General features: G+C 36.1%; 1 protein-coding gene across 1 annotated transcript in view; it reads left to right on the top strand.

Annotated features, from left to right (window-relative positions):
- The window catches only part of CDK19 (cyclin dependent kinase 19), a 91,421-nt gene that overhangs the window by 53,498 nt on the left and 19,452 nt on the right, over positions 1-18,471 (top strand). The window contains exons 5-9 of the mRNA XM_072410202.1: positions 2,418-2,573; positions 9,434-9,577; positions 10,551-10,620; positions 11,475-11,547; positions 17,769-17,866. Of these exons, the coding sequence (XP_072266303.1) occupies positions 2,418-2,573; positions 9,434-9,577; positions 10,551-10,620; positions 11,475-11,547; positions 17,769-17,866 (541 nt within the window). The remainder of the gene's footprint in view (positions 1-2,417; positions 2,574-9,433; positions 9,578-10,550; positions 10,621-11,474; positions 11,548-17,768; positions 17,867-18,471) is intronic.

Raw genomic sequence — 18,471 nt, 5'->3', positions numbered from 1 at the left:
ACAGCCAATACTCAAGCATGCAATGATGTATGGCCTTTTACCAATACCCACGCAGCATACAATATCAAAGAACAATATCACTGTGGTTTCAACTTGTCTGAATGGCTGACTCAACCTCTATTCTCTTAACTCTATCTTTGCTTAAAAATAAATATAAAGGCTGTTTGAATGAACCCACTAATTTGTGTCCCTTCATGGTCGCCACTGTTGATTAGGAATATTATCTATTGACACATATAAGACAATGTAAAAATGCATTCAGGAATATCCTATAGCTACCTGCTAAGATGTAAATGGGTACACCAGGAGCCGGATGCCCTAAGAACAGAGTCTTGCTAACTTCTCACTTGTATCCATGCTTCTGGTTGGCTCTGGGTGGCTTCTGGCTCCCCACCATTCCCCCAGCTCCCAGTCCTATACAGTTAGTTCTTATTAGGTATCATTGGGGCTCTTGGATTGGTTACTGGGTGTGATCTGTAAGATGACTATTGGTTTATACACCCTCCCTGAATTGGCATTGGTTAACTTCATGAAATTAATATGAGGTATGAATTGGGAAACCAACTGGAGTCCTCTAAGTTTAGGTGTCACTAAAAAGGTCTGGATGAACTGTCACCCCACCTGTCTGGCTATTCATCCATCTCCTGTTGTCTCAGGCTTGACTGGTTTATTGCCCCTCGTGTCATTGAAACTCCTTGGAAACCCTAGGTGGTCCAAGTGGCTTGACAAAGAGAAACAGATCATAAACATTCCCACACATATACACCCATATACACATACATTATAAATACACATATATCTATCCCTATATATCTTTAAATGTCTATATACAATCTTGGCGTGCAACACATTTATACTTTCAGAATATGAAGCACTTTCTTTGCTATGCAGTTTGGCACCATAACTTATTTTTAGCTTATTTACAACATTATGAGCGATTTTCTGATGTGGGAGTTAGCTTGACAAATGGTAGGCAACTAGCAGAACTGAATGCCGCATCAGGGATTTATTGAAAAAACACAGCAACAAAATTATCCCAACAGGATGGCTTAACATCAGCTGGTTACAGATCAAACACATAAGCACTTATCTTCAGCTGTCCAGTGTTCTATACCAGTCCATTTTCAAATAGGCAGAAAAACCCAGTCACCTTGTGCAGAGTCTTGTCTCTCTCTCTCTCTCTCTCTCTCTCTCTCTATCTCTCTATCTCTCTCTCTATCTCTCTATCTCTTCTATCTATCTCTATCTCGAACAGCCACACTGCAATCCCTTGAACTATAGCCCTGAGACCAGCAACCTGTATGGCACATATCTGCCCTCTAGTACCTTTCCTGCTGGTTGCCTACACTGAATATAAGTGATATGATAATCTCCACCAGAAGGGTTCTTAGCTCTAAAGTGTATTTCTTTAAAGATTCCAAAACACTGGTATAAGAAGGACTTCAATTAAGGTGTCTTTTCAAAAGATTTATTACCTTTTTAGTTGTATGCTTATTCATGGAAGTATTAGACGTTTTTTCACATTGTTATGGTATGTAAAATGGCTTTTTGGTTTTATATAATGTATTAAATTAGTTTAAAAAAAAAAAATATTTTTCCATCTAATCGACAACTTGAAATCTTATACAGAAGTCTGTATACTAGTGACACACAACATTGTGTATGTTTTTTTTGTGTGTCCAAAGTTTCACTTCAAGCTAAGAGAGACTAAAATCAAGGGTTTTGCTGAAAATAAAACTAATATCTCTACCTGTAAGCTGGTTCAGAACTATCTGTTGAGTATGGTTACACTTTTTATACATTGTAACCTCACTGCCAATCTAAACATAGCCTTTAACACTCCATCGAATATGTAATGTTGTGAACAGGAAGTGAACAGGTCTCCTTGCTCCATCGCCAGAACATCTTTACCTGTACCTCGTTGAGGTTTAGGATTTTTTAGCCACCTTGATTGGCTAGGCTGAAATGATGTTAAGCTGTACACACGTCAGATAATATTTGCCAGAGACAAATGGTCATGCTCGTCCTGGGCAAAAAATCTGATAGAGTGGTTCCCTTATGTCGTTCTTTAGTCTACCATGGTGGATTGATGAATGACTGATCCAGAGCAACCACTGTGTACTGCTTCAGGCTTTCATTAGTGAAGGTCGTGTCTAGATATTTCATAATGTACTCTCTGCTGAAGTGGATGATCAGAACTTACAGTGTGCTTATCCTGCTTTAAAACGGAGGTGCCTAGGCTTTTGGACACAGGACCATACAAGGGAGAATCCTTAAGTAGATTGTTCTTCTGAAAATGTAAGTATTTACCTCCTTCTATTACTTATTAATTAGCAACCCTAAACAGTATATGTCAACTTTTTTTTCATGCTTTAGGTCTAGATGAAGCAGTGATGAACCCCTATTGTTATTATAAGTATTATGTTTTATTTCTGTTGTAGCTGACATGGGCTTTGCTCGATTATTCAATTCTCCTTTGAAACCACTAGCAGATCTGGATCCAGTTGTGGTTACATTTTGGTACAGAGCTCCAGAATTGTTGCTTGGTGCAAGACATTATACTAAAGCCATAGGTAAGTAATGCAATTAAAAGAAAATATTCTGTGATTGTTACTAATATAGCTTTCACAAGGGTTACATGCCTTTTTACTTTTATGCTATCAAGGACACATATCATATATACTCAAGTATAAACCAAGATTTTTTGACCTGAAAATGCTGTTAGGAAAAGAACCTTGGTTTAAATTTGTGTCATACCACTAGATGCCCCCGTGCCATCATGTAACATGTAAAACAAACTCTTGCCATAAAATGTATTATTAGACGTTGTTACACACTTTATAGGAGGGTACAGCCCCATCTACTGGTGGCCAACAATAAAGTACAGAACATCATTTAAGCATTAATCTTTTTGAGCTATTGACCCATTTTGAATACTCTATGCAATAATCTAAAATCTAAATTATTTACTATCTGCTCAGCAATAAATATATTGTGTTAATGGAGTAGCACACACCTTGTGGGGTGTTAACATCTGACCAAGTCACATGGCACCTGTGTTGTAGGGGTCTGATAGTGGGTAGCTTATTTGGAATCTGGGAGACCACACACCTCACATTCATATTTCTTTCTAGATATTCATAATTGTTTTTCTCATTTATCTTCTTTATGTAATGTCTGTCAGTACCTTTAAATGATCTTTAAATGACGCTTTCTTTTCTTGTTTTAAAGGCTTCCTTTGTTTTTAAGACTGCATCAGATAGAGGTGGTTTTAAATGTATTAAGTATATATGAAAATAATAACCAATGTTTTATTTAAACAGTTAATGATTACAATCTGTCTTTTCATTAGCATTGGCTTGCAAGTTAAGAGCAAAATTAATTTCCTTAGCTCAAATATTCTTTTTTTAATGATATTTTCATAAAAAAATATACATCATAACATTTATCACATAACACATACACATACTTCTATGAGTTTAAAATGAAAAGAGATCCTTACAATTGACATACATGGCATTTGTAAAAGCAACAACAGGAAACTATCCAGTGGAACAATAGGGTAAGGATTCAGGCTGCAAACACGCAAAATTCATATTTATGGCCAGGAATTGTAGAATGTGTTTGTTGTTTCACCAGGTGGAAAGTAACCAAATGTGACATTGATTAGTTTAGTCCTGCAGCTAGAAAAGTTATGTACTAATGCCCAGGTGTTTCCTTTCTGAAAGCACTGTGATCTTTTTCCCCCCATTCATTACATGTTATTTTTTTCCTATTTTAATATGGCTGAGTAAAGAAATGTGTCATTTATGAGTGACTATACTAATTGTATTTTGTAATACACCACTTACATGGTTACAATCTCAGGGTTACAGGCACTAGCTGGGCTGCCTCATCCACACTCACTTCATGAATTGCATTGGTGTGATGGCCCCAGTGTGTGAATTTTGGATCATCAGTATTTTCTAAACACTACATCACCCACAATTTTGTAAAACTGTCCTAAGTGCTGTTAGAATTTTTATATCTGATATCCATTTTGTGTTCTAACATAAAAAAGATAAGGGTAACTGTAAACACCAAACTAGTAAGCTAACCTAAAGAGGAGTTTTATTATCGTATCACATCTCAGACTCAAAATTATTGCCATACATGAGAGTTACCAGATTGACCAATGCACTGCCAGCCTTGTCTTGGATACTGCATTAAATATACATCAACTCGGATATATTCTAAGGAATAAATTAGCTATATATATTATGTAATGTGTTAACAATTACTCCCCACAGATGTGCTAAAATAAAAGCCTTTTTTATTAGAACCTACCTACAAACATACATTATGAGGAGGGCATGGTTTCCATTCCAAAACCTCTTCTAAACAAGATTTTCATTATTACTGGAAAGTATACTTAATACTTAATTATGAAGTTGGCTTATTAGAAGTTGTGAAGATTAGGTAGGTTTAGTTGTAACAAAGGGTGAAGAAAAGTTAAAGCAAGAATTTTACCCACTTCATTTCTTCTGTACCCCTTATGGACCAGATAATTATTAGTTTATTTACTATATTTCAGCTATTGCATACCTTTTGTCATTTTGTTTTGTTTTTTGGAGCAGGGCACTAAGTCTTGTTGGTGTGCAGGGCACTAAGTCTTTTGGAGCAGTGCTAATCTTGTTTTGATGTTTTTTTTATGAAGTCTGTAGACAAAACATGCAAAAAAAAGAGAAAATGTGTATTTATTTAATGTCAGTTTGACAAAGTAATTTTATTGTAAATAAAAAGAATACAATTTCTTCTATATTTTGTCCATTTTAAATTCCATTATTATTTCCCTTATGGTACAAAACATTAAAAAGTTTTTGTACATTATTGAAATAATAAAAAATAAAAGAAAAGAACGATTTAGTAGAAAACAAGCTATGGTGTGCAGGGGAACTAAGGATTATTAAAGTTAAATAGTAGTAGATTTAATTCAAATTATTTAAAAAAAAAACTTTTCATTTATACTCAAATCAGTTTAAAGACTTTATATGGTATGGCATCTGCTCTATGCTTATAAATGAAAAAATTATTCACAATAGTAACTACTTTCTTAGTGATGCCTATAGACTGTTTTAGGAAAATATGCTTTTATTAGTTAAAAAAGGAGGAAAAAACTATTATACAGTGCATACACAAATATGATTTAAAGTTATAGGTTTAGGGGAAGCCTAAGGTGATGTGAATTTACTGTAGTATAAACAAGAACTGGTCACTAAGTTATGATACAGAACAGCGTATTTATAAAGTAGGTAATATTTTACCAAATTGAAACTTTCTGAATTACCACCAGTAAATGTAAACATGAACAGTGTACATATCATAATTTGATTTAGTTAGGGTTTACATTTACTTTAAACTATACTCCTACATTGTAGGCTCTTTAGGGGAAGGGTCCTCTCCTCCCCTTGTGTCACAGTCTGCATCTGCCTGTATTTTGCAAATCCTAGTTAATGTACAGCGCTGCGTAATATGTTAGCGCTATACCATTTTGGAGGTGGTAGTAGGGCTCCGTATAGCTGTTGTGGTCAGCTTTCTTGTGTGTGAATAATCACCCACAGCTTGGCAAATATTAGGATAATGGCAGATGATAGTCTGCTATTTATTCAAGCACATAATTAAAGTACATTTCTACCCCTGTCCATATTTCCCAGTGCTGTTATTTGGATCTGAAAGTGTTCAGCGGGCATTTTCCAAATAAATATCCTGACCACACAAAAGATTTCTTTTCTGTCCAAGCATAATAGCAAAGTGTTGGCATAACATCAGGTGGCAGCTGTGTCCCCTACTAGTGTGGAAATTCTTAGATGTGACAGCTCCAGGTGTTAAATGTATTGTGAGAGAGAGTTGCTGGCCAGCCAAGCTCATTCTTAGACGATAAGTATGTGCTTAATGGTATTAGAAGAATGTGAAGTTTAATCAGGTGCAGACATTAATGTCCTGCTTTATTATGAATGTCAACCCACACTTACCCTAGTGAATAACTCAGAAGAACTTCTTATTCAATGAAAACATTTTATCAATGCAATGTTAGTGCTTTAGGCTGTTGACCAGAGCAAACTATTTTTTTTAATCTCTTTATGACCATCAGCATGTTAGAAAGCTTTCTTTATCTGTTTGTTTAAGATGTGTACCTCAAAGTATTTGGGCACAAGATAGTGTTCATTAATCTGCTCCATCACTAGACTGAAAGTAAATAGAATAGGAGCTGACTGGATCTTGATGGAAAAGACATTTTAATGTAGAATTCAGGTTAGCAAATACCACTCTATGTAGCTTATGGATGTGATGTGCATGGATGTGATAAGCAGTTACATATTAACCACTGAAACCTAACATCTAAATCCACAGTATCTTGTTATAAAGATTTTGATCATGACTACCTTAAGTAAAACAGCTTATAGTGTATTTAATGGCATTACCCAAATGTACCCCAAACCCCTCTCTCTCGCTCTGGAGCATGTCTCAGCTTTAGATTTTCCTTTTTTTATTGCTTATTTAGTGAGAAACTGCTTTTATTACATCCTGTGACATAATCGCCAGGCTTGTAAATTTTTTTTGTAGGGGAGGCTGCTATCGGCTAGATATTTATTGACATCTGCACACCTCCCAGACCTGTATCTCTGAACAGCCCTTTCCCCACACTCGCCATATACACAGACTCTTAAGACACATATTGCAACCCACCCCCCCCCCACCTTTGATGATCATGTCATAATCCAATGTGCATAGCTGAGGCTGCAGTAGGGTAAAGAAAGAATAAAGCTGAAAACCAATGAATACATAGGGCCCTATTTTAAATATGGAAAACAGCACTGCTTTGTTATTTATTTCCCTTACTCAGTGTGTGCTCCTTAGTTTTTATTGATGGACATTGCAGCAGACACAATTCCTGTCTGCAGACGCCAAGTCTCCCAAAAGGTTCACTTACTCTCATGGATTGTCTTTGACGCACCCTCTTGGCTTCAGGGGTTTCAATTGCAGCTGTGGTGTTCTATGTTATCAAAACTACTTTGATTTTATCTGGATAAAAAAAAAGGTGTTGAATAGAGAGGATGGCACATGGAGGAGGATATAGAAGATGGCATGTGGTCTGCTAAACCACAAAAAAACAGAATAGAAGGCAGTATTAGCAATGGTGATGATGGCTATATTAGCCTCTGCTTTACACTTCCAGGTGTGCAACAAGCATTGAACTCTTGCAGTGTAAGGGGTAGCCCTACTGCAAGTAATTTTTGGTCCTTGAAGTACCGTATTTTTCGGCGTATAAGACGCTCCGGCATATAAGACGCACCCAATTTTAAAGGAGGAAAATCTAGAAAAAAAAGATTCTGAAAGATTATTCCCCTTCTGATCACCCTCCGGCTTGCTTCCGGGATCGCGGGGGCACGCTTGCTCTCCCAGCTTGCTTCCGGGATCGCGTGTGCAGGCTTCTCCTCGCTGGGCCTGCGGGAAGGCGGAGACACGCGCTGCAGCCAGGAGGAGAGGAGAGAAGACGAGAAGCACGCAGGATCGCGGTATCGCGGTATTGGGTATGTTACCGGTTTTAATTATTTTTTAAACCTGCATTCGCCGTATAGGACGCACCCACTTTCCCCCCCCCAGTTTTGGGGAAGAAAAAGTGCGTCTTATACGTCGAAAAATACGGTAGTTCAGTTTAGGAAATGGCAGGCAAGCCACTCGGGCTACTGCTGTCCTTAAATTTTTTTTCAGACACAAAGTGGTTGGGGTTTTTGGAGAGCAGACCAAAGCACAGGTAAATTTATTGCCACACACATCTTGATTGGCTGTGCTGATGATGTAATTCCTGCACAGGCGCGGAAATTTATGTTATGTTGTGTCAGCAACAGGGGAATTCAGGATGTGCCGGGTATCCTGACAACCTGGCTTGCAAGCTCAGCAATTTTGTCAGCTCAATTGAGGGATCAGGCAGGTAGGAATGCTTATTGCAGAAAGGACATCGCTTATCCCTTTCCAATACAACCCTGTCTGATAACAAATCGTTAAAGTGAAGCTGTTTATCCCCCCTGGCAAATTTTCAGTTAGCAAGCACAGTTATTTCTGTATATTATGTATTTTAGAAATAGTTTGGGTACCTACCTTTACAAACTGTTTATTCTTTTCCTCATTCAATTGTTTTCCAATTTGAATTGATTAAAAATGATTGTCTTTAAATATGTAAAATATCAGATTTGTATTCATGTTTTTTATTTATGCCAAACTTGTAATTTAATAATCAATATAAAAGATTTTTAAAAATGCTAATAGAGGTGCTTGATCACAAAAGGTTTTAGCATACAGATGCTCCGGACCTGTTGGTAGTCTGCAATTTATTCTTTTTTTTTTATATTTTGTTCAGTTGAAAACTTCACCTTCCGGTCATTTAGTGGATGCCGAGCCTGACTCCAGCTATTTTGTTAAGAATGAATAGAGGAAATACCTGCGTGACATACAAATTGTTCTATGTGGAAACCTTTCTGAACCACACATACTTGATTTTTGGTTATCATAATATTATCTTACAATAACTACATGACTGTAAAAAAAATTAAGTCAAAATATTATGACATAAATTAATGGTACTTTGTACAACTTTCATCAATTGTATGGGAATTATAGACAAGCATTAGAGTTTGCTCTACTCCATGAAATACTTTTTGTTTCCATTTTTGACTTCTATATAAAATTACATACGGTATATGGTATGTTTAAACAAATGCAGTTCTATTCAGGGAAATAGGGCTAGCATGACTGTGCTTTTTAAAGTAGCACTATACTGAAGGATCATAACACCAAAAGAATGTTCTAGAGGTTTGGTTTAAATAGACAGTATTGAATATTATAGTACCAGAGTTGGGGATGTGGTGTGTTTAATACTACAGTATCACCATAATAATACAGTATAGGAAAAGTTGGTACAGCATTAACAGGATACACAACATAGAGTTGATGTGCATTTTATAGCAGGAAGGGCTAATTCTGTAGAAGAACTGAGGCTGAATAATGTGCCCTAGCTTTATCAGTGCTCCAGCTCCATATTCACACATACATTTTTCTACTAAGATTTTTTTTTTCTAGTAATCATTATAAGGAAAGTCTGCTTCTTAATAGGGAACAGTGCTCTCACTGAAATGCCGTAGGCCAGTGACAAGGAGGTGACAAACGATGGGATTATTGCTTTAATGTCACTGTCATTCTGTCACTGGTGAAAATTTCTTTGGATCAAATGTATAAGAGGAAATAGTCCAGGAGTTCAGGAGCTGCCATTTTTTTTAGCAGATTCTTCTACAAAGGTCATATTTTTATTGTTTCACAATCAAGTGGCTGTATTGCACTCTACAGTAGCTGTAGACTCTGACATTAAACTAAAGATATAACATTTCTAATTGAACAGATATCTGGGCTATTGGCTGTATTTTCGCTGAGTTATTAACATCGGAGCCAATTTTTCATTGTCGACAAGAAGATATAAAAACAAGTAATCCATTCCACCATGATCAGCTGGATCGGATATTTAGTGTGATGGGATTCCCTGCAGGTAAATCATAACTTAGGCATTAAAAAAATATTTTTAAGCATAACTTGTTTGAAGATCTTTTAGACAATGTAATCAACCTTCTGCAAACTCTTGGTATTAATGTTTTTTAATGTTTATATATTGTATATGTTTTCCCTGCAACATGCAAATCTTTGTCAGGAAAATATGTTTTGTAAGTGTGTGTGTTGAACAGCAAATATGGATCCCAATATAACCAGTGTTTTAAATGTATTTAAATGCACTGATGTCATCTTTCCATTAGCGGCATGAAAATAGGGAGATGCCTTTGTGTCTGGTGGTAGCTGTAAGGAAATGCTTTTTGGGCAATTGCCAAGTACAGACCGTTCATACAACAAATAGCTGTTATGCGATAAACCTTACATGGGATGGCAACAGGAAGCCAGATATCAAGCCTTGTATACCCATTCTCTAAGGTGTCAAGGCAGCTAAATGAATGCTCTGAAGACAACAGTCATTAGTAATATATTAGGGTAAGTCTTTTAGGTATTTCTTTGTTTTAGAAATAACTTTAGCACATCCATTTTCCAGCCAGTGAAAAAATTACAGATAGCCTAATATTAGAAGTTTTGAAATATAATTAAGTTTTTAAGCAAACAGTGTATGAGTGAGAATATTTGTCAGAATTGTAACTATATTTACCATCCGACAATTTTGTGTATTTTGAATACAATAATGGCCCACCCCTTTGACACTTTTCCTCTTCCCCCTATATACTATATTACTGGTTTGTAGCTGTAAACCTTTTTTAGGTTTGCAGAGTTGCAGGGGTACATTAGTAACACAGCATAGCCCACATAAGTTAAAAACAGCCGAATTTATCAATACACACATTTCCAAAAAGTGAATCTAAATGGTCAGACAATATGCGCCTCAAAGGTCATATTCAATAATTTGCATGTTTATAAATATGCTGCTTAGTCTTTTACAATATGATTTTCATTTTTTTGTTTAGATAAAGATTGGGAAGATATCAGAAAGATGCCAGAATATCCTACTCTTCAGAAGGATTTCAGGAGAACAACGTACGTTACAGATTTCCTCTTTGGGTGTTTGGGCAGCCAGCATTTAGAACATTTGGGGAGCTGAAACATGTTTGGCGAGTGTTTTGGGGCTTGATTGTGGTTCACTAACTTCCTATGGCCAACAGCCAGCCCAATCCTAATTTTAAGTGAATGAGGCCTCTGACTTTTCTGTGGAAACAAAGCCTACGCTTCAGTTTATAGTTTTGTATCCTAATACTGTAGACGTGTTCTAGCGCTTTTTATATTTATTACAATTAAAATAGATATGTTACTATTCTGTTTTATTATCTTTTGCAATTTGTTTGCTGTGTCCTTTGCAGTCGTAATGCGGTCTGATTCAGAATTTTCCTACTTCGCTCAAACCGCTGGTTCATTCTGGTTTGACATGCCTAAGCAATTCCGGCTTTTATGTTGCGTAGTGTTCACATGCATAAACTTTCTAATAAAAGCAACAATATTGAATGGTGGACTGGCGCCTTAGCAGTTAGAAAGGCTCTTACACCATTATGCAGTACAAATGAGTCATCCTAAGAGGCAGATCAATACTGCTGCAGTCAACTTGGTTTGTATTAACTGTAAAATATGCAGAGTTGAAAATGAATTTACCAATATACTTTTATCTGACTGCATTTTTATGAAAAACAATGCTCTGTTTTGTTCATCCTATGTGGCTGAGGTATTATGTCTATATTCAAAGATCATTCTAAATAAAATAAGCAGGATGCATAAGAGAACTGCAGAAGATTGAATATGATGATGATGATGATGATGTTGCTGACCTTATGGGTGAAAGCTGTATGTAGACTTCTTAGCAAAAGGTACACCACTTTGTTTTTCCCTATAATGTTTTACAGATATGCTAATAGTAGCCTAATAAAGTATATGGAGAAGCACAAGGTCAAACCTGACAGCAAGGTTTTTCTTTTGGTAAGTTATAAAATATACTCAATATAAGCTGTTATGGTATAACTGTTTAAAGAGGCATGATTACAATCATAATAAGGCATGATTTTCAATGCTCAAGTAACCAACCTATCGCCAGATTTGGCATTCCTGATATATTAAAAATAAAAAGGTAAAAATAAATTTGAATTTCGTTGTAAAGAGTTTTTCCTTTTAATTAATTGTATTTTTCTTATTTCTTTAACCTGTAACTGTGATCCCCAATCTAGGAGGCTTTTGTGAGCAACTGAACTGTTATCTCTTACTCGAGGCAACATCTCAGCATATCACTTAATACTTATCATAAAACTTATTTGATTGACAAGATATCTTTATTTATTTTTACTAAATCTTTAGAAGTATTAGGCTATGCACACAGTCAGATCATTCTCCGCTAATACGGGCTGCAGGGCTTGTCTCGGATGAGAATCTGACGTGTGTACAGAGGGCCCCCGATGTCACTCATGGATCTGTCCTGGCAGATCCACGAACGACAGAAGGCGATCAAGCTTTATGCAAATGAAGGGAGGAGAGCACAGCAGGGTGTTGCTCGCTCGTTCTCCTCCCCCCTCCATAGAGCAGAACGGCGCTGTATGTATCGTTCATTCATCTTTCAGTCTTTGTTTTTGGAAACGATCATAAAAGATTGACAAAATTTGAATGTATGTGCGTAGCCTTACTTTTTGTAATAACATAATGGATTTATTTTTATTTTTTTTTTTAGGTTTTTTTATGGTTTGCTAGCATGGTATACTTGGTTTTGCCATACTAATTCCGGATTCATTTAACATAACTTAAACAATGATAAATCTATCTATCTAGCTGTATTTTCATTTATCAAATAACCCACTAACCCACACACTTGGTTAGTTGTCATGCATAGTCCTCAACTAATTTTTCACAAAATGTAGAACATATTATGGTTTAACATTTCTGTAGAAATATCTATTGCTTTGTGGTGCTTGTTGGGATTACTACAATCTTTCATCTGTGCGTATTGTGTTTGATATAATGTACATTTCAAAAGTAACAGTATATATTTACTGAGAACAGCTTTCCGCTTCAGTTTCAGCAGATTGCTGTGTCAGAACTATTAAGACTCAGCATGGTTTATGTTGTCATGCGGAATATGCTTACATGCACATGTTCTGAAACTAAGTGCACTATAATTCAGGATTCTCTATCCGTTTACCCAACATTTCCCAGAAATCATATACTTTTCCAATAATAATATAGTAAGTACTGCTTAGGAGGAAATTAGAAGTACATTTTATACCTTGATTATTTATTCAGCTTCACATTTAGAGCTTTGAATGCAAGCGATAAAATGCACAAATAAAGAAAGAGAGAAAGACGGCTTTTTGTGGCAAAAATAGGGTATTTTACTTGTATCATTCATTTTAAGTATTCTAGGCTAAACAGAGCCCAACTCAACTATGTACAACATATACAGATGATGTAATATATTAGGCATATTACAGTACCAATCTTAACAATCAGATTGGATGATAGCACAGCTCATTTTTCGGTCTATTTCCCCACACGTTTCACTGTTTGGTTTCTTCAGGAGATTCATAGAGACTTATGCTAATATAAAATATTTACAACATGGTTTACAAAACAAATATTTTATAATCAAAAAGAATAAGGCAAAAAATAGGATAGAGTGTAATCATATGGTTGCTAAGGTAATATACCATGAAATCAGACTTCTATGAGTATATTGTTATAATAGCTGGACTAGTTTATAAACGTCCAAACAAGGCATAAAATATAGAGATTATACTAATAAAGGTTCAATTTACTTGGTAATCATTACTGGCAGGATGGTAGTAGTGAATGGTTGCAATGTGGTTGGAGGTTAATTGTGTCCTCCTGTAATCAGTACAAAGATTGTAATAACCTAGTAGAATAGGGATATGACTATATTTATTATATAAAATTATTATGCATGGTAAGAAAGTATTGAAATATAAACACTTACTGATGTTGAGAAGTGGAGGGGTCACTAGGGCTGTTGTTTCTAGTATAAGGTTAATTCTCTCATATTAAAGCAACAGAGAGGGATTCCATATATTATTGAGTCCTATAGTATATGTATGAAAAGATGACTATTTGTTAAGATCAGTTATTAGATAGGTTCCTAATTAGTTGAATAAAAGGAGGTAATATACATTACTTACTTACAGACCCTGGGAAACAAGGTGTATTGTCCCCTGAAAGGATTAGTGCAGGGAGGAATGATGGTAACTCAGTTACACTTGTGCCTAAAGGACAGGTATACCAGGACATTAAAAATGTTTCATAAGCAAAAAGAGTAGAATGGTAGAGGAGAATGAACTTGCTGGATAAGAGAGTTTAAAACCTAAAGTGGCAATAAATGTTGTGAGTGACAGGATGCGTGCAGTCAGCTTCAAAGGTTTGGGTGTTTTTGCAGTCAGCTTCAAAGGGTGTTTTTCTACCCTGCTTCTCCCAGAGGTGGTAAGTGGTTGGAGTTTGGGTTGTCCCACACGTTCTTCCTCTTCACTCGCAGCTTGCCAGGACAATGTAGTCCTGGCTTTGCGAGTCCTGGGGAACGGAGGATCCGGTGCCCAAATGAGGGAGGAGGACGGGCTGGTGCTAGGTAGATTACTCAGAAAAGCCTCAGCCAAAGGCGTCTGTAACAGGTGCCCCCATCCCTCGTAAAGGGGGGGAGAAGGGATATGTATGTAAATTATGTGAAGGGTTCATACTGTGTGTGCAGATGGGGGGGGGGAAGGGGGGGAGAGGTATGTGTGTATGAAAAAGTAATAAAGCTGTATGTGCATAAGAAATATATGGATATGTGGATTGAATGTGCATATACAAAGTAACCAACTGAACATTGTACATTATAAATACAAAGTATTGAGTATTAACGCTGATTAATCAAAATATTGGGTATAATACATGAATATATCACATTACAGATTCATAAATATAATACAGGAGGATATCCCAATAGAAAAAGAACCAAAAAATGTTCTATAACTGTTAGAAAATAAAGCATGGATACAGAATACCTTAGACCTACATGGATTTTATAATGCCTATAAAAATATTATTAGGATATAGAGACTAAATTCCTGAAATAGGTACAGGTCTCAAAGTAAAAAGATGTATATCATATATCACAAAAAATTCAAATCTAGTCATCTAGCTTGCCTTTCGTTTATCCAGCAGCATTAAGTACATTTGCCGCACTTGAAGGTTCCAGGCCTTATGGTGGGTGGTCCAGTGGATCAGTGTCCAGAGTAATGGCTGGATACTAATGAATCCTTCAGTGATGGAGATTTTCTGTACGTAATACGTGGTTGTTTATGTAAGAATTTAGAGATCTTAGGATGAGCTAGTAAAATATTCCAGTGTTTGGAAAGAATCTCAAAAACTGTTTTGTGTTGTTTATTGTAGGTAGTAATAATCCTTTATGATGTGTTGGCTTGTTTTGTAAAATTAGATTATTATAAAAGGTTTTAGCTTTTTTCAGTATGTATTTGCTGTATCCTTTGACTAATAGTCTTTCTCCTTAGATGGCTTTGGATTCTCTTTCAAAATCATTCAGCTGGGTACAATTCTGTCTTAGTCCCAAATAATGGATGAATGGTATTTTTTTTGTGAATGTGGGTGTGGGCTGTGTGCATGCGTGCGTCCTCGGTTATTTATACGTATGTGTCTAGGAATGCCACCTGTGGCTGGCTGAAACTTATAGTGAATTTCAAGTTGTAGGTATTGGTTTGAATCTGGGAGAAGAATCTCTGTAATAGTGTTTCCGATCCTGTCCAAATAATAGGGATATCATCTTTATATCTTCGCCAAGTGAGTATATTAGGTTTGTATATGGACATGGCTGAATTAGAGAAAAGGTTTCCCAGTCACCTAAATATATGTTGGCATAAGATGGTGCACGTCTTGTGCCCATCGCGACACCTTGAATTTGTAGGTAATGCTTGTCTTTTAGGGTGAAGATATTCCTAGTCAGGATATATTTTAGGAGAGAATTGATGAATGAGTTGAAGGCAATATTGTGTGGATAATATTGGTACAGATGGTTGGAAATAATTTCCAAACCTTTTAAGTGAGGACTGCTACAATACAAAGCTTCAATGATAATTGTGACCAATAGGAAGTTATGTGAAATTCTCAGATTTGAAGTGAATTTGAGTAGCTCAATAGTTTCCTTTAGGTAGGAAGGTAATGATGTAACCAAGGGTCTAAGGTAGGAATCCACTAGTTCACTTGCTTTTGATGCAATTGAACCTATTCCTGATATGATAGGATGTCTTGAGGGATATTTAAGTCTTTATGGACTTTAGGGAGGGAGTAAAATGTTGGAGTTAGATTAATGATTCCGTGTCGAGTTGCTTGTTCGATAATAGAATAATATTCACCATTAAAAGATTTTATTACGTTCCCTGGAATTGTTCATAGTGTTTCTCTTCAGAATAACAATATTGCCTCTATTATCTGAAGGTTTGATGATTATGTTCTGGTTCTTTTTAATGTTGTGGAGGGCTTTGCCATCTATAGGGTCTAAATTATCTTTTGCTTGAAAGTGTCAGTGCTCATATTTTTATTGTCATGTGTGACTAGATTCACAAATGTTTGTATGGGGGGATATGGTGTCAAAGGTGGAAAAAAGGTTGCTTTCGGATGTCTCACAGGAATTGAACATTCTGGGGTTATTGTGGTTGGGGCTGTAGTAGTCAGATCTTTTTTTTCTAGTAATTGATAACAAAACCTTGAAAATGTGGAAGTTTTGAGTGTTGTAGTTTTTAAATTCAATGTTGGTTGAAGACCACTATGTGGTAATTCTTTATCGTACATGACTTTCAAGGTTAAGTTCCTTGCAAAAAAGTTGTTATGTTTCACTAGATCAAATTTATCCAAGTTAGAGTATGGGCAAAAGGATAACCCAAGTTTTAGCACCTATTTTTCTTCTGTCATCAGGGTATACGAAGATAGATTGATAATTTCTAGTTCTGATCCTTGAGGGACAGTTTTGATAGATATATGTTCATGGGACCCTTCACTTGAGTTGGAGATGAGAGAGGTGGGGGGTGTAGGTTTAAAAAAGAAGCTTTAATTTTGGGTTTCGTTCCTGTGGCAGATGGGAGGGTAGAAATTCTGGTGATGAAAAGGGGCTATTTTATGAGGGAAGCATGGGGACTGATATATTGGTTGTTTGGATATTTTTTCCAAAGGTGAAAGTGAGTTTATTGGAAAATGAGGATGCAACCAATAAATTTCACTGAAGATATTGCAGATTTAAATATATCTTTAAAAAAAAAAAAAATAAAGCTAAATGTGCTTCTTATGTATACAACTCCTCAGGGGGTACAGAGGAAAGAGAAACATGCAATTGAATATTGAAATGCTAACCAATTTTATTTTGTTCCATGAAGCTTAAAGTTAATCTGTGTCCCTATCATGCACACTACACAAGTATTTGCAGATTCTGAAAAAAACTTTAAAACACTTAGGTCATATTCTCTTATATTCTCAGAACAAAAGCTGTACACATGAAAGCATTTTGTTTTTTTTTTTACATTTTTCATTTGTCACTGGCAGTCCCCTTGGTTTGTTCATACTGCAATTAGATTAGGAACAGATGGAAATTTTTGATTATAGTTCTTCTTTAGTAGAAAGGTTGAGTGGCAGTGTGTTTCTCATACCTCATTCACCTTTACCAATCCTTTCATGGATTGCTCTGTCTTTAATCCCAATTAGACCTGTAAAGGTTCAAGGTAGATATTTTAGATAATGCCATAACCTGTCCAATTATTTTATGTCCTACTTCATAATTGGTACCACTTTGACACAGTCACAGGGGTATTATGAACAATGTTTTAGCAGGCAGTATGTGCAGGAGAGGAAAAGAGAGTTAGAGAGCAAAACTTGGACAAAATGTGCAGGAAAGCAGAGGCAAGGGGCATTACAATAGGCAGTATGAGCAAGAGAGGAGTAGTGAGGGGTTGTGGGCAGTATTTATAAGAAAGGGTTAGCAGAGGTATTGACAGAAGGCAGTATGTGCATGTCTCCTACAGTAGAAAAATATGCTTGAAAAGGGAAATACCACAGTTACTAATAGCAAGCATTTTGTGAACAAACAACACTTTTAAAGTTTATCACTTGTAAGACTTTGTTTACTGCTTTATATGTATTAATTCTATGACCTTTGATTCATGCAGCTTCAAAAACTTCTTACAATGGACCCAACAAAAAGGATAACTTCAGAACAGGCTTTACTAGATCTTTACTTTCAAGAGGATCCTCTACCTACATCTGAGTATGTTTTATTTGCTTTAGCATGCACTTGCATAAAATGTTTTGGTCCACATCTATTGTCAAGCCTACACATTTGGACTGTTATCTTTCCCATGAGTGTGCTGAATCTTTTGAGTTATGTTGCTTGATTTGCTCCTACGTCATTTGGCATGCAATATTCAGTACAGTGTAATTGACATTGAGGACGACATTGAAACTATCACTTTGTATAGGCAAACATGTGAGAGACCTTGGTACAACATAAGATAAGAGGGCTACATTTCAGTGCACGTTACTGAAAATAACATCTGTATTCTGAGACAAAAGAAATATACTTAAAGGTACAATAGAAATACAGATGCATACAAAAAGCATACCCTAGTTTTCATTCCAATATTACTTATTAGCACCCATCCACCCACTCCCTTTTGTTTGTGATCCTGGGACACACCTGCTGGAGATGATGGAACACCCCTCCTTGTTGTCTCTCACACAGAATTCCTAATCTAAAAAATTATGCCAGTACTAAGAAGTTTCCCACAGTCAGCAATCAGATTCTAACCTGCGTTTGAAGCTTCTATTTGATTGGCAATGCAGGAAGCAGAGAGAGAGAGAGAGAGAGAGAGA

The sequence above is a fragment of the Pyxicephalus adspersus genome, chromosome 4 (genome assembly GCF_032062135.1).
Source record: "Pyxicephalus adspersus chromosome 4, UCB_Pads_2.0, whole genome shotgun sequence".
NCBI classification, from domain to species: domain Eukaryota; kingdom Metazoa; phylum Chordata; class Amphibia; order Anura; family Pyxicephalidae; genus Pyxicephalus; species Pyxicephalus adspersus.
This window is presented reverse-complemented; position numbering and strand designations above follow the sequence as displayed.